The sequence below is a fragment of the Telmatherina bonti genome (assembly GCF_933228915.1).
Source record: "Telmatherina bonti genome assembly, chromosome: 18".
Classification (NCBI taxonomy): Eukaryota; Metazoa; Chordata; class Actinopteri; order Atheriniformes; family Telmatherinidae; genus Telmatherina; species Telmatherina bonti.
The window spans coordinates 39,444,238-39,461,429 of NC_136616.1; the positions used below are offsets into that span (position 1 = coordinate 39,444,238).

At 39.6% G+C, this 17,192-nt stretch overlaps 1 protein-coding gene across 1 annotated transcript in view; it reads right to left on the reverse strand.

The window, feature by feature from the left end:
• Positions 1-17,192, reverse strand: part of atp1b2a (ATPase Na+/K+ transporting subunit beta 2a) — a gene marked incomplete at both ends in the record, with an annotated part of 170,757 nt that overhangs the window by 17,473 nt on the left and 136,092 nt on the right. Inside the window, 2 exons of the mRNA XM_079257900.1 lie at positions 11,166-11,245; positions 14,435-14,539. Of these exons, the coding sequence (XP_079114026.1) occupies positions 11,166-11,245; positions 14,435-14,539 (185 nt within the window). The remainder of the gene's footprint in view (positions 1-11,165; positions 11,246-14,434; positions 14,540-17,192) is intronic.

The following is a 17,192-nucleotide window of genomic DNA, read 5'->3' on the forward strand; positions in this document are numbered from 1 at the left end:
ATGTCCTACAGTAGTACTACTAACAGACCTGTACTACAGTAGTACTACTAACAGTCATGTACTACAGTAGTACTACTAACAGTCATTTACCACAGTAGTACTACTAACAGACCTGTACTACAGTAGTACTACTAACAGTCATGTACTACAGTAGTACTACTAACAGTCATGTACTACAGTAGTACTACTAACAGTCATGTACTACAGTAGTACTACTAACAGACCTGTACTACAGTAGTACTACTAACAGTCATGTACTACAGTAGTACTACTAACAGTCATTTACCACAGTAGTACTACTAACAGACCTGTACTACAGTAGTACTACTAACAGTCATGTACTACAGTAGTACTACTAACAGTCATGTACTACAGTAGTACTACTAACAGTCATGTACTACAGTAGTACTACTAACAGACCTGTACTACAGTAGTACTATTAACAGACCTGTACTACAGTAGTACTACTAACAGACCTGTACTACAGTAGTGCTACTAACAGTCATGTACTACAGTAGTACTACTAACAGTCATGTCCTACAGTAGTACTACTAACAGACCTGTACTACAGTAGTACTACTAACAGTCATGTACTACAGTAGTACTACTAACAGTCATTTACCACAGTAGTACTACTAACAGACCTGTACTACAGTAGTACTACTAACAGTCATGTACTACAGTAGTACTACTAACAGTCATGTACTACAGTAGTACTACTAACAGTCATGTACTACAGTAGTACTACTAACAGACCTGTACTACAGTAGTACTACTAACAGTCATGTACTACAGTAGTACTACTAACAGTCATTTACCACAGTAGTACTACTAACAGACCTGTACTACAGTAGTACTACTAACAGTCATGTACTACAGTAGTACTACTAACAGTCATGTACTACAGTAGTACTACTAACAGTCATGTACTACAGTAGTACTACTAACAGACCTGTACTACAGTAGTACTACTAACAGACCTGTACTACAATAGTACTACTAACAGTCATGTACTACAGTAGTACTACTAACAGTCCTGTACTACAGTAGTACTGCTAACAGTCATCTACTACAGTAGTACTACTAACAGTCATGTACTACAGTAGTACTACTAACAGACCTGTACTACAGTAGTACTACTAACAGTCATGTACTACAGTAGTACTACTAACAGACCTGTACTACAGTAGTACTATTAACAGACCTGTACTACAGTAGTACTACTAACAGACCTGTACTACAGTAGTGCTACTAACAGTCATGTACTACAGTAGTACTACTAACAGTCATGTCCTACAGTAGTACTACTAACAGACCTGTACTACAGTAGTACTACTAACAGTCATGTACTACAGTAGTACTACTAACAGTCATTTACCACAGTAGTACTACTAACAGACCTGTACTACAGTAGTACTACTAACAGTCATGTACTACAGTAGTACTACTAACAGTCATGTACTACAGTAGTACTACTAACAGTCATGTACTACAGTAGTACTACTAACAGACCTGTACTACAGTAGTACTACTAACAGACCTGTACTACAATAGTACTACTAACAGTCATGTACTACAGTAGTACTACTAACAGACCTGTACTACAGTAGTACTGCTAACAGTCATCTACTACAGTAGTACTACTAACAGTCATGTACTACAGTAGTACTACTAACAGACCTGTACTACAGTAGTACTACTAACAGTCATGTACTACAGTAGTACTACTAACAGACCTGTACTACAGTAGTACTACTAACAGACCTGTACTACAGTAGTACTACTAACAGTCATGTACTACAGTAGTACTACTAACAGTACTACAGTCGTACTACTAACAGACCTGTACTACAGTAGTACTACTAACAGTCATGTACTACAGTAGTACTACTAACAGACCTGTACTACAGTAGTACTACTAACAGACCTGTACTACAGTAGTACTACTAACAGTCATGTACTACAGTAGTACTACTAACAGTACTACAGTCGTACTACTAACAGACCTGTACTACAGTAGTACTACTAACAGACCTGTACTACAGTAGTACTACTAACAGTCATGTACTACAGTAGTACTACTAACAGTACTACAGTCGTACTACTAACAGACCTGTACTACAGTAGTACTACTAACAGACCTGTACTACAGTAGTACTACTAACAGACCTGTACTACAGTAGTACTACTAACAGTCATGTACTACAGTAGTACTACTAACAGACCTGTACTACAGTAGTACTACTAACAGACCTGAACTACAGTAGTACTACTAACAGTCATGTACTACAGTAGTACTACTAACAGACCTGTACTACAGTAGTACTACTAACAGTCATCTACTACAGTAGTACTACTAACAGTACTACAGTCGTACTACTAACAGACCTGTACTACAGTAGTACTACTAACAGACCTGTACTACAGTATTACTACTAACAGACCTGTACTACAGTAGTACTACTAACAGTCATGTACTACAGTAGTACTACTAACAGTACTACAGTCGTACTACTAACAGACCTGTACTACAGCAGTACTACTAACAGTCATGTACTACAGTAGTGCTACTAACAGACATTTACTACAGTAGTGCTACTAACAGTCATTTACTACAGTAGTGCTACTAACAGACATTTACTACAGTAGTGCTACTAACAGTCATTTACTACAGTAGTACTAATAACAGACCTGTACTACAGTAGTACTACTAACAGTCATGTACTACAGTAGTACTACTAACAGTCATGTACTACAGTAGTACTACTAACAGACCTGTACTACAGTAGTACTACTAACAGTCATGTACTACAGTAGTACTACTAACAGTCATGTACTACAGTAGTACTACTAACAGACCTGTACTACAGTAGTACTACTAACAGACCTGTACTACAGTAGTACTACTAACAGTCATGTACTACAGTAGTACTACTAACAGTCATGTACTACAGTAGTACTACTAACAGACCTGTACTACAGTAGTACTACTAACAGTCATGTACTACAGTAGTACTACTAACAGTCATGTACTACAGTAGTACTACTAACAGACCTGTACTACAGTAGTACTACTAACAGACCTGTACTACAGTAGTACTACTAACAGTCATGTACTACAGTAGTACTACTAACAGACCTGTACTACAGTAGTGCTACTAACAGACCTGTACTACAGTAGTACTACTAACAGTCATGTACTACAGTAGTACTACTAACAGAACTGTACTACAGTAGTACTACTAACAGACCTGTACTACAGTAGTACTACTAACAGTCATGTACTACAGTAGTACTACTAACAGACCTGTACTACAGTAGTACTACTTACAGACCTGTACTACAGTAGTACTACTAACAGTCATGTACTACAGTAGTACTACTAACAGACCTGTACTACAGTAGTACTATTAACAGACCTGTACTACAGTAGTACTACTAACAGTCATGTACTACAGTAGTACTACTAACAGACCTGTACTACAGTAGTACCACTAACAGTCATGTACTACAGTAGTACTACTAACAGTCATGTACTACAGTAGTACTACTAACAGACCTGTACTACAGTAGTACTACTAACAGTCATGTACTACAGTAGTACTACTAACAGACCTGTACTACAGTAGTACTATTAACAGACCTGTACTACAGTAGTACTACTAACAGTCATGTACTACAGTAGTACTACTAACAGTACTACAGTCGTACTACTAACAGACCTGTACTACAGTAGTACTACTAACAGACCTGTACTACAGTAGTACTACTAACAGACCTGTACTACAGTAGTACTACTAACAGACCTGTACTAAAGTAGTACTACTAACAGTCATGTACTACAGTAGTACTACTAACAGACCTGTACTACAGTAGTACTATTAACAGACCTGTACTACAGTAGTACTACTAACAGTCATGTACTACAGTAGTACTACTAACAGTACTACAGTCGTACTACTAACAGACCTGTACTACAGTAGTACTACTAACAGACCTGTACTACAGTAGTACTACTAACAGACCTGTACTACAGTAGTACTACTAACAGTCATGTACTACAGTAGTACTACTAACAGACCTGTACTACAGTAGTACTATTAACAGACCTGTACTACAGTAGTACTACTAACAGTCATGTACTACAGTAGTACTACTAACAGACCTGTACTACAGTAGTACTACTAACAGTCATGTACTACAGTAGTACTACTAACAGTCATGTACTACAGTAGTACTACTAACAGACCTGTACTACAGTAGTACTACTAACAGACCTGTACTACAGTAGTACTACTAACAGTCATGTACTACAGTAGTACTACTAACAGACCTGTACTACAGTAGTACTATTAACAGACCTGTACTACAGTAGTACTACTAACAGTCATGTACTACAGTAGTACTACTAACAGTACTACAGTCGAACTACTAACAGACCTGTACTACAGTAGTACTACTAACAGACCTGTACTACAGTAGTACTACTAACAGTCATGTACTACAGTAGTACTACTAACAGACCTGTACTACAGTAGTACTACTAACAGACCTGTACTACAGTAGTACTACTAACAGTCATGTACTACAGTGGTGCTACTAACAGTCATGTACTACAGTAGTACTACTAACAGTCATGTACTACAGTACTACTACTAACAGACCTGTACTACAGTAGTACTACTAACAGACCTGTACTACAGTAGTACTACTAACAGTCATGTACTACAGTAGTACTACTAACAGACCTGTACTACAGTAGTACTACTAACAGTCATGTACTACAGTAGTACTACTAACAGTACTACAGTCGTACTACTAACAGACCTGTACTACAGTAGTACTACTAACAGACCTGTACTACAGTAGTACTAATAACAGTCATGTACTACAGTAGTACTACTAACAAACCTGTACTACAGTAGTACTACTAACAGTCATGTACTACAGTAGTACTACTAACAGTCATGTACTACAGTAGTACTACTAACAAACCTGTACTACAGTAGTACTACTAACAGACCTGTACTACAGTAGTACTACTAACAGTCATGTACTACAGTAGTACTACTAACAGACCTGTACTACAGTAGTACTACTAACAGACCTGAACTACAGTAGTACTACTAACAGTCATGTACTACAGTAGTACTACTAACAGACCTGTACTACAGTAGTACTACTAACAGTCATCTACTACAGTAGTACTACTAACAGTACTACAGTCGTACTACTAACAGACCTGTACTACAGTAGTACTACTAACAGACCTGTACTACAGTATTACTACTAACAGACCTGTACTACAGTAGTACTACTAACAGTCATGTACTACAGTAGTACTACTAACAGTACTACAGTCGTACTACTAACAGACCTGTACTACAGTAGTACTACTAACAGACCTGTACTACAGTAGTACTACTAACAGTCATGTACTACAGTAGTACTACTAACAGTCATGTACTACAGTAGTACTACTAACAGACCTGTACTACAGTAGTACTACTAACAGTCATGTACTACAGTAGTACTACTAACAGTCATGTACTACAGTAGTACTACTAACAGACCTGTACTACAGTAGTACTACTAACAGACCTGTACTACAGTAGTACTACTAACAGTCATGTACTACAGTAGTACTACTAACAGACCTGTACTACAGTAGTACTACTAACAGTCATGTACTACAGTAGTACTACTAACAGTCATGTACTACAGTAGTACTACTAACAGACCTGTACTACAGTAGTACTACTAACAGACCTGTACTACAGTAGTACTACTAACAGTCATGTACTACAGTAGTACTACTAACAGACCTGTACTACAGTAGTGCTACTAACAGACCTGTACTACAGTAGTACTACTAACAGTCATGTACTACAGTAGTACTACTAACAGAACTGTACTACAGTAGTACTACTAACAGACCTGTACTACAGTAGTACTACTAACAGTCATGTACTACAGTAGTACTACTAACAGACCTGTACTACAGTAGTACTACTTACAGACCTGTACTACAGTAGTACTACTAACAGTCATGTACTACAGTAGTACTACTAACAGACCTGTACTACAGTAGTACTATTAACAGACCTGTACTACAGTAGTACTACTAACAGTCATGTACTACAGTAGTACTACTAACAGACCTGTACTACAGTAGTACTACTAACAGTCATGTACTACAGTAGTACTACTAACAGTCATGTACTACAGTAGTACTACTAACAGACCTGTACTACAGTAGTACTACTAACAGACCTGTACTACAGTAGTACTACTAACAGTCATGTACTACAGTAGTACTACTAACAGACCTGTACTACAGTAGTACTATTAACAGACCTGTACTACAGTAGTACTACTAACAGTCATGTACTACAGTAGTACTACTAACAGTACTACAGTCGTACTACTAACAGACCTGTACTACAGTAGTACTACTAACAGACCTGTACTACAGTAGTACTACTAACAGACCTGTACTACAGTAGTACTACTAACAGACCTGTACTAAAGTAGTACTACTAACAGTCATGTACTACAGTAGTACTACTAACAGACCTGTACTACAGTAGTACTATTAACAGACCTGTACTACAGTAGTACTACTAACAGTCATGTACTACAGTAGTACTACTAACAGTACTACAGTCGTACTACTAACAGACCTGTACTACAGTAGTACTACTAACAGACCTGTACTACAGTAGTACTAATAACAGACCTGTACTACAGTGGTGCTACTAACAGTCATGTACTACAGTAGTACTACTAACAGTCATGTACTACAGTAGTACTACTAACAGACCTGTACTACAGTAGTACTACTAACAGACCTGTACTACAGTAGTACTACTAACAGTCATGTACTACAGTAGTACTACTAACAGACCTGTACTACAGTAGTACTATTAACAGACCTGTACTACAGTAGTACTACTAACAGTCATGTACTACAGTAGTACTACTAACAGACCTGTACTACAGTAGTACTACTAACAGTCATGTACTACAGTAGTACTACTAACAGTCATGTACTACAGTAGTACTACTAACAGACCTGTACTACAGTAGTACTACTAACAGACCTGTACTACAGTAGTACTACTAACAGTCATGTACTACAGTAGTACTACTAACAGACCTGTACTACAGTAGTACTATTAACAGACCTGTACTACAGTAGTACTACTAACAGTCATGTACTACAGTAGTACTACTAACAGTACTACAGTCGTACTACTAACAGACCTGTACTACAGTAGTACTACTAACAGAGCTGTACTACAGTAGTACTACTAACAGACCTGTACTACAGTAGTACTACTAACAGTCATGTACTACAGTAGTACTACTAACAGACCTGTACTACAGTAGTACTACTAACAGACCTGTACTACAGTAGTACTACTAACAGTCATGTACTACAGTGGTGCTACTAACAGTCATGTACTACAGTAGTACTACTAACAGTCATGTACTACAGTAGTACTACTAACAGAACTGTACTACAGTAGTACTACTAACAGACCTGTACTACAGTAGTACTACTAACAGTCATGTACTACAGTAGTACTACTAACAGACCTGTACTACAGTAGTACTACTAACAGACCTGTACTACAGTAGTACTACTAACAGTCATGTACTACAGTAGTACTACTAACAGTCATGTACTACAGTAGTACTACTAATAGACCTGTACTACAGTAGTGCTACTAACAGACCTGTACTACAGTAGTACTACTAACAGTCATGTACTACAGTAGTACTACTAACAGACCTGTACTACAGTAGTACTACTAACAGTCATGTACTACAGTAGTACTACTAACAAACCTGTACTACAGTAGTACTACTAACAGTCATGTACTACAGTAGTACTACTAACAGTCATGTACTACAGTAGTACTACTAACAAACCTGTACTACAGTAGTACTACTAACAGACCTGTACTACAGTAGTACTACTAACAGTCATGTACTACAGTAGTACTACTAACAGTCATGTACTACAGTAGTACTACTAACAGACCTGTACTACAGTAGTACTACTAACAGACCTGAACTACAGTAGTACTACTAACAGTCATGTACTACAGTAGTACTACTAACAGACCTGTACTACAGTAGTACTACTAACAGTCATCTACTACAGTAGTACTACTAACAGTACTACAGTCGTACTACTAACAGACCTGTACTACAGTCGTACTACTAACAGACCTGTACTACAGTAGTACTAATAACAGACCTGTACTACAGTAGTACTACTAACAGTCATGTACTACAGTAGTACTACTAACAGTCATGTACTACAGTAGTACTACTAACAGACCTGTACTACAGTAGTACTACTAACAGTCATGTACTACAGTAGTACTACTAACAGTCATGTACTACAGTAGTACTACTAACAGACCTGTACTACAGTAGTACTACTAACAGACCTGTACTACAGTAGTACTACTAACAGTCATGTACTACAGTAGTACTACTAACAGACCTGTACTACAGTAGTGCTACTAACAGACCTGTACTACAGTAGTACTACTAACAGTCATGTACTACAGTAGTACTACTAACAGAACTGTACTACAGTAGTACTACTAACAGACCTGTACTACAGTAGTACTACTAACAGTCATGTACTACAGTAGTACTACTAACAGTCATGTACTACAGTAGTACTACTAACAGACCTGTACTACAGTAGTACTATTAACAGACCTGTACTACAGTAGTACTACTAACAGTCATGTACTACAGCAGTACTACTAACAGACCTGTACTACAGTAGTACTACTAACAGTCATGTACTACAGTAGTACTACTAACAGTCATGTACTACAGTAGTACTACTAACAGACCTGTACTACAGTAGTACTACTAACAGACCTGTACTACAGTAGTACTACTAACAGTCATGTACTACAGTAGTACTACTAACAGACCTGTACTACAATAGTACTATTAACAGACCTGTACTACAGTAGTACTACTAACAGTCATGTACTACAGTAGTACTACTAACAGTACTACAGTCGTACTACTAACAGACCTGTACTACAGTAGTACTACTAACAGACCTGTACTACAGTAGTACTACTAACAGTCATGTACTACAGTAGTACTACTAACAGACCTGTACTACAGTAGTACTACTAACAGACCTGTACTACAGTAGTACTACTAACAGTCATGTACTACAGTAGTACTACTAACAGACCTGTACTACAGTAGTACTATTAACAGACCTGTACTACAGTAGTACTACTAACAGTCATGTACTACAGTAGTACTACTAACAGACCTGTACTACAGTAGTACTACTAACAGTCATGTACTACAGTAGTACTACTAACAGTCATGTACTACAGTAGTACTACTAACAGACCTGTACTACAGTAGTACTACTAACAGACCTGAACTACAGTAGTACTACTAACAGTCATGTACTACAGTAGTACTACTAACAGACCTGTACTACAGTAGTACTACTAACAGTCATGTACTACAGTAGTACTACTAACAGTCATGTACTACAGTAGTACTACTAACAGTCATGTACTACAGTCGTACTACTAACAGACCTGTACTACAGTAGTACTACTAACAGTCATGTACTACAGTAGTACTACTAACAGTCATGTACTACAGTAGTACTACTAACAGACCTGTACTACAGTAGTACTACTAACAGTCATGTACTACAGTAGTACTACTAACAGACCTGTACTACAGTAGTACTACTAACAGTCATGTACTACAGTAGTACTACTAACAGACCTGTACTACAGTAGTACTACTAACAGTCATGTACTACAGTAGTACTACTAACAGTCATGTACTACAGTAGTACTACTAACAGTCATGTACTACAGTAGTACTAATAACAGACCGGTACTACAGTAGTACTACTAACAGTCATTTACTACAGTAGTACTACTAACAGTACTACAGTAGTACTACTAACAGTCATGTACTACAGTCGTACTACTAACAGACCTGTACTACAGTAGTACTACTAACAGTCATGTACTACAGTAGTACTACTAACAGTCATGTACTACAGTAGTACTACTAACAGTCATGTACTACAGTAGTACTAATAACAGACCGGTACTACAGTAGTACTACTAACAGTACTACAGTCGTACTAAGTGTACGGCTGGTCAGTATTGATGCAGATTATTTCCAGATTAAAGATAATATGACTAAGTGTTCTGGACCAGGCCTGATGCTGGAAAACACATATTTCACAGAGGAAAAGTATAATAGTACTACAATAATAATACTAGTAATAGTACTACAATAATAATAATTATAATATTAGTAGTACTACACTGTAAAATAAGTCTAAATGTTTTAATGTTTTTAACCCTTTCAGGCATAGTGGACCTGTAGGGAAACCTGTTTACAAGTTTTTCTCTGCATATTCATGAAGGAGGGTATTTCTGTAAATAAACCACTTCAGTGTTTTTTTTTTTTACAAAAATGTGAAAAATGTTGCATTGTTTTATTATTAATTCATACATGAAAGGGTTAATGAACTTTAAGTTTCTGTATTTACTTTCCAGTGTTATTTTTAATGTCCAGTAATGAGGCTTGAAGTCCATAAACGTGTCTCCATGGTACTTTGAATTTGGCAAATGTGGATTTGATTTAGAACTTGCTGTGTTTGTTTTTGTCATTTCTGTGCTATAAAACTATTAATCTGCAGATCAATTTATAGATCTACATGTAAGTATCAGCCATGTTTTTGTTCCATATTTGCACGACAAACTGACAGCAAGTCATTAAGGGAGGACCACCACTTGTTCTGTTCCTCTTAAAGTTCTGCCTCCGACAGACGGACGGACAGTTCTACGGGTCTAAATCAGACATCAGACCCGTAGAACTGAAACGGACCTCTGGATGGAATCGGACAGGAGAAAACCAGTAACCACTGGTTTACTACCTTGGAACAAGACTAACCCAGCTGAACCAGAACAACCCAAAGAGAGTCTCTGCTGTACGATGTGATCTGTTGTCCACTTCCTGACCAATCACACACACTCTGCCAACACAGCCATCCAATGAAAGACCAGAATGATGGCATGCCCGAGGCCTGATCAGAACCTGACACACATGAGACAGACTGGGTTTACCTCTCCACTGTCCTCCTGGATGAAGTATTGATCAGGTGGACAGTTATCGTTGGTCTGGACCTGGTAGGTGTCGTTGTAAGCTGCACACAGAGAGACAGGTGGACAGACAGGAACATGGTGTACAGTGTTTCAGATTAAGACAGCAAACTTCAAGAAAACAGCCTGAAGGAACAACATGTTCTTTCATTTTGTCTTCTCAGTTCCCAAGCTTCATGCTACCTGCTGGGTTGCAAACGTTACTTTTCCAAACTAAGTAGTTACAGTTACTCACTACTTGTTCGAAAAAGTAACTGAGTTAGTAGCTGAAGCACTCTGAAATAAAAACAACTAGTTACCAGGGAAAGTAACTACTGTAAGAACAAGTACCTATAGCTTTGGTAAAAGGATTTTTCTGATCCCAGTCTCTCTGAACATGTTTCCAACAAGACTCGTGCTGTTAAATTAGCGTGAATCAACATCAAAGCAAATGGACAAATGAACAGAACAGACAGGTACTTGTACATAACCTTCCCTATTTACTGCACATCAGCAGGTTCAGCCTGCACTTCAAGCATTTTCTTTGGAACAAAAGTAAACAGTTGAACCACATAAAGTCTGTTGAACTTCATAGCAAATTAAATCAAACTGTGAACCTGAAACAAACAGTCTGGATGATGCAGGCTGCCGGACGTCATGAAAAAGTCCATACTTTAACACGTCCTTGCCTTTGACCCCAGGAAATCTGGACAAGTTCCCATATCTCCACCTGGAAAACCCGACTTTCTGCTGCTTTATCCAGCTGTTTGGTGTGTGTGGCGGCGTCTCCTGGCTTGTGTGGAAAAACAATGGCTCTTATTGGCTACCATGGGTCATGACTCTACCTGAGCCAATCATAATCACTTATCTCGTATGACCCACCCAGTCTCCGCGGTAGCAGTTTGTGTGTGGATCAAGGGCTGCAATTGCATTACATGAATTCACAGCAACACAGCGCATTCAACTTTCAAGTAACACCGTTAATCCCATTACTGGCCTCCACAGAGAGCAGAGACACGTGACTTACTACGTATGTGTTGGAACGAATCACTACATACGTGTCAAAACGAATCACTACGTATGTGTCAGAACGAATCACTACATATGTGACGGAATGAATCACAACATATGTGTCAGAACGAATAAATACATATGTGTCAAAACGAATCACTACATACGTGTCAAAACGAATCACTACATATGTGTCAGAACGAATCACTACATATGTGACGGAATGAATCACTACGTATGTGTCAGAACGAATCACTACATATGTGTCAAAACGAATCACTACATATGTGACGGAATGAATCACAACATATGTGTCAGAACGAATAAATACATATGTGTCAAAACGAATCACTACATACGTGTCAAAACGAATCACTACATATGTGTCAAAACGAATCACTACATATGTGTCAGAACGAATAAATACATATGTGTCAAAACGAATCACTACATATGTGTCAGAACGAATCACTACATATGTGTCAGAACGAATCACTACATATGTGTCAGAACGAATCACTACGTATGTGTCAAAACGAATCACTACATATGTGTCAAAACGAATCACTACATATGTGTCAGAACGAATCATTGCATATGTGTCAGAACGAATCACTACATATGTGTCAGAACGAACCACTATATATGTGTCAAAACGAATCACTATATACGTGTCAGAACGAATCACTACATACGTGTCAAAACGAATCACTACATACGTGTCAGAACGAATCACTACATACGTGTCAAAACGAATCACTACATATGTGTCAGAACGAATCACTACATACGTGTCAGAATGAATCACTACATACGTGTCAAAACGAATCACTACATATGTGTCAAAACGAATCACTACATATGTGTCAGAACGAATCATTGCATATGTGTCAGAACGAATCACTACATATGTGTCAGAACGAATCACTACATATGTGTCAGAACGAATCACTACATATGTGTCAAAACGAATCACTACATATGTGTCAGAACGAATCACTACATATGTGTCAAAACGAATCACTACATATGTGTCAAAATGAATCACTACATACGTGTCAAAACGAATCACTACATATGTGTCAGAACGAATCACTACATATGTGTCAGAACGAATCACTACATATGTGTCAAAACGAATCACTACATACGTGTCAAAACGAATCACTACATATGTGTCAGAACGAATCACTACATATGTGTCAAAACGAATCACTACATATGTGTCAAAACGAATCACTACATATGTGTCAAAACGAATCACTACATATGTGTCAAAACGAATCACTACATATGTGTCAAAACGAATCACTACATATGTGTCAGAACGAATCACTACATATGTGTCAAAACGAATCACTACATATGTGTCAAAACGAATCACTACATATGTGTCAGAACGAATCATTGCATATGTGTCAGAACGAATCACTACATATGTGTCAAAACGAATCACTACATATGTGTCAAAACGAATCACTACATACGTGTCAAAACGAATCACTACATACGTGTCAAAACGAATCACTACATATGTGTCAGAACGAATCACTACATATGTGTCAAAACGAATCACTACATATGTGTCAAAATGAATCACTACATATGTGTCAGAACGAATCACTACATATGTGTCAGAACGAATCACTACATATGTGTCAAAACGAATCACTACATATGTGTCAAAACGAATCACTACATATGTGTCAGAACGAATCACTACATACGTGTCAAAACGAATCACTACATACGTGTCAAAACGAATCACTACATGTGTCAGAACGAATCATTGCATATGTGTCAGAACGAATCACTACATATGTGTCAGAACGAACCACTATATATGTGTCAAAACAAATCACTACACGTGTCAAAACGAATTACAGCAATTTAAAGTAATATCAGGAATGAGCAAAGTGGTCCTGAGTAGTCTAAGACAGACATCTCCCAGGGTTTCTGTCCCACCGTGATGAGACCATCACCTTGTTTGTGTGGAGAAGTGATCAGTGATGTCCTCCTGTCTTCTGTTTAGGGTTTGAACTGTGGAAGCATGATGAACAGATGGTTCCAGAGTCTTTTAGCTGAGCTTGGCCCAGTTCAGATGCTACGCTACATCTTAGCATTAGTGCAATCTACTAACATCCGCTGATCTGGAGCATCTCATGCTGCACATCTACAGAGTCGGTCTCATTAAACGGGTAAAATATATCAAATATTAGCTGCAAGGTTAAGATTGGTCTTACGAGACAGGAAGTTGTTGAGGGTTTGGACGAAGCCATCCCAGCTCTCAGTGTCTGAAACCGAAAAGCTGATTTCCAACTGATCTCCCTTTGGACGAATCATCACGCCTGGAAAACACGTAAAAATTCAGATTAAAAAATCACAACCTCATACAGGTAAAACAGCTAATTACAGTCTTCTAAATATAGGACAACCTGTAGGGAACCATGTAGGTCTGTAGAGAACCATGTAGGTCTGTAGGGAACCATGGAGGTCTACAGGGAACCATGTAGGTCTGTATGGAACCATGGACGTCTACAGGGAACCATGTAGGTCTGTAGGGAACCATGTAGGTCTACAGGGAACCATGTAGGTCTGTAGGGAACCATGGAGGTCTACAGGGAACCATGTAGGTCTGTAGGGAACCATGGAGGTCTACAGGGAACCATGTAGGTCTACAGGGAACCATGTAGGTCTGTATGGAACCATGGACGTCTACAGGGAACCATGTAGGTCTGTAGAGAACCATGTAGGTCTGTAGGGAACCATGGAGGTCTACAGGGAACCATGTAGGTCTGTATGGAACCATGGACGTCTACAGGGAACCATGTAGGTCTGTAGGGAACCATGTAGGTCTACAGGGAACCATGTAGGTCTGTAGGGAACCATGGAGGTCTACAGGGAACCATGTAGGTCTGTAGAGAACCATGTAGGTCTGTAGGGAACCATGGAGGTCTACAGGGAACCATGTAGGTCTGTATGGAACCATGGACGTCTACAGGGAACCATGTAGGTCTGTAGGGAACCATGTAGGTCTACAGGGAACCATGTAGGTCTGTAGGGAACCATGGAGGTCTACAGGGAACCATGTAGGTCTACAGGGAACCATGTAGGTCTGTAGGGAACCATGGAGGTCTACAGGGAACCATGTAGGTCTGTAGGGAACCATGGAGGTCTACAGGGAACCATGTAGGTCTGTATGGAACCATGGAGGTCTACAGGGAACCATGTAGGTCTGTTAGGAACCATGTAGGTCTGTATGGAACCATGGAGGTCTACAGGGAACCATGTAGGTCTGTATGGAACCATGGAGGTCTACAGTGAACCATGTAGGTCTGTTAGGAACCATGTAGGTCTGTATGGAACCATGGAGGTCTACAGGGAACCATGTAGGTCTGTATGGAACCAAGGAGGTCTGTAGAGAACCATGTAGGTCTGTAGGGAACCATGGAGGTCTACAGGGAACCATGTAGGTCTGTATGGAACCATGGAGGTCTACAGGGAACCATGTAGGTCTGTAGGGAACCATGTTGGTCTACAGGGAACCATGTAGGTCTGTATGGAACCATTGAGGTCTACAGGGAACCATGGAGGTCTACAGGAAACATGTAGGTCTGTAGAGAACCATGGAGGTCTGTAGGGAACCATGGAGGTCTACAGGGAACCATGTAGGTCTGTATGGAACCATGGAGGTCTACAGGAACCATGTAGGTCTGTTAGGAACCATGTAGGTCTGTATGGAACCATGTAGGTCTACAGGGAACCATGGAGGTCTACAGGAAACATGTAGGTCTCCTAGCAACCATGGAGGTCTGTAGGGGACCATGGAGGTCTACAGGGAACCATGTAGGTTTACAGGGAACCATGTAGGTCTGTATGGAACCATGTAGGTCAGTAGGGGACCATGTAGGTCTGTATGGAACCATGTAGGTCTACAGGGAACCATGTAGGTCTGTTAGGAACCATGGAGGTCTGTAGGGAACCATGGAGGTCTACAGGGAACCATGGAGGTCTGTAGGGAACCATGTAGGTCTGTACGGAACTTAGGTATACAGGGAACCAAGTAGGTCTACAGGGAACTATGTACGCCTGTATGGAACCATGCAGGTCTGAAGGGAACCATGGAGGTCTAAAGAGAACCATGGAGGTCTGTAGGGAACCATGTAGGTCTACAGGGAACCATGTAGGTCTGTAGTAAACCATATAGGTCTACAGGGAACCATGTAGGTCTGTATGGAACCATGTAGGTCTGTAGGGAACCATGGAGGTCTGTAGGGAACCATGTAGGTCTACAGGCAAACATGTAGGTCTTTTAGGAACCATGGAGGTCTGTAGGGAACCATGTAGGTCTACAGGCAAACATGTAGGTCTTTTAGGAACCATGGAGGTCTGTACGGAACCATGGAGGTCTACAGGGAACCATGTAGGTTTACAGGGAACCATGTAGGTCTGTATGGAACCATGTAGGTCTGTAGTGAACCATGTAGGTTTGTATGGAACCATGTAGGTCTACAAGGAACCATCTAGGTCTGTTAGGAACCATGGAGGTCTGTAGGGAACCATTGAGGTCTACAGGGAAACATGTAGGTCTGTAGGGAACCATGGAGGTCTGTAGGGAAGCATGTAGTTCTACAGGGAACAATGTAGGTCTAAAGGTAACCATGTAAGTCTGTATGGAACCATGTACGTCTGTCAGGAACCATGTAGGTCTACAGGGAACCATGTATGTCTACAGGGAACCATGTAGGTCTGTATCGAACCATGTAAGTCTACAGGGAACCATGTAGGTCTGTTAGGAACCATGTAGGTCTGTATGGAACCGTGCAGGTCTGCCGGGCACCGTGTAGATCTGTAGGGAACTGTGTAGATCTGTAGGGATCCGTGTAGGTCTGTAAGGAACCGTGTAGATCTGTAGGTCTGTAGGGAACCGTGTAGGTAGGTAGGGTTGAAGGGAAACGTGTAGATCTGTAGGTCTGTAGGGAACCGTGTAGGTCTGTAGGG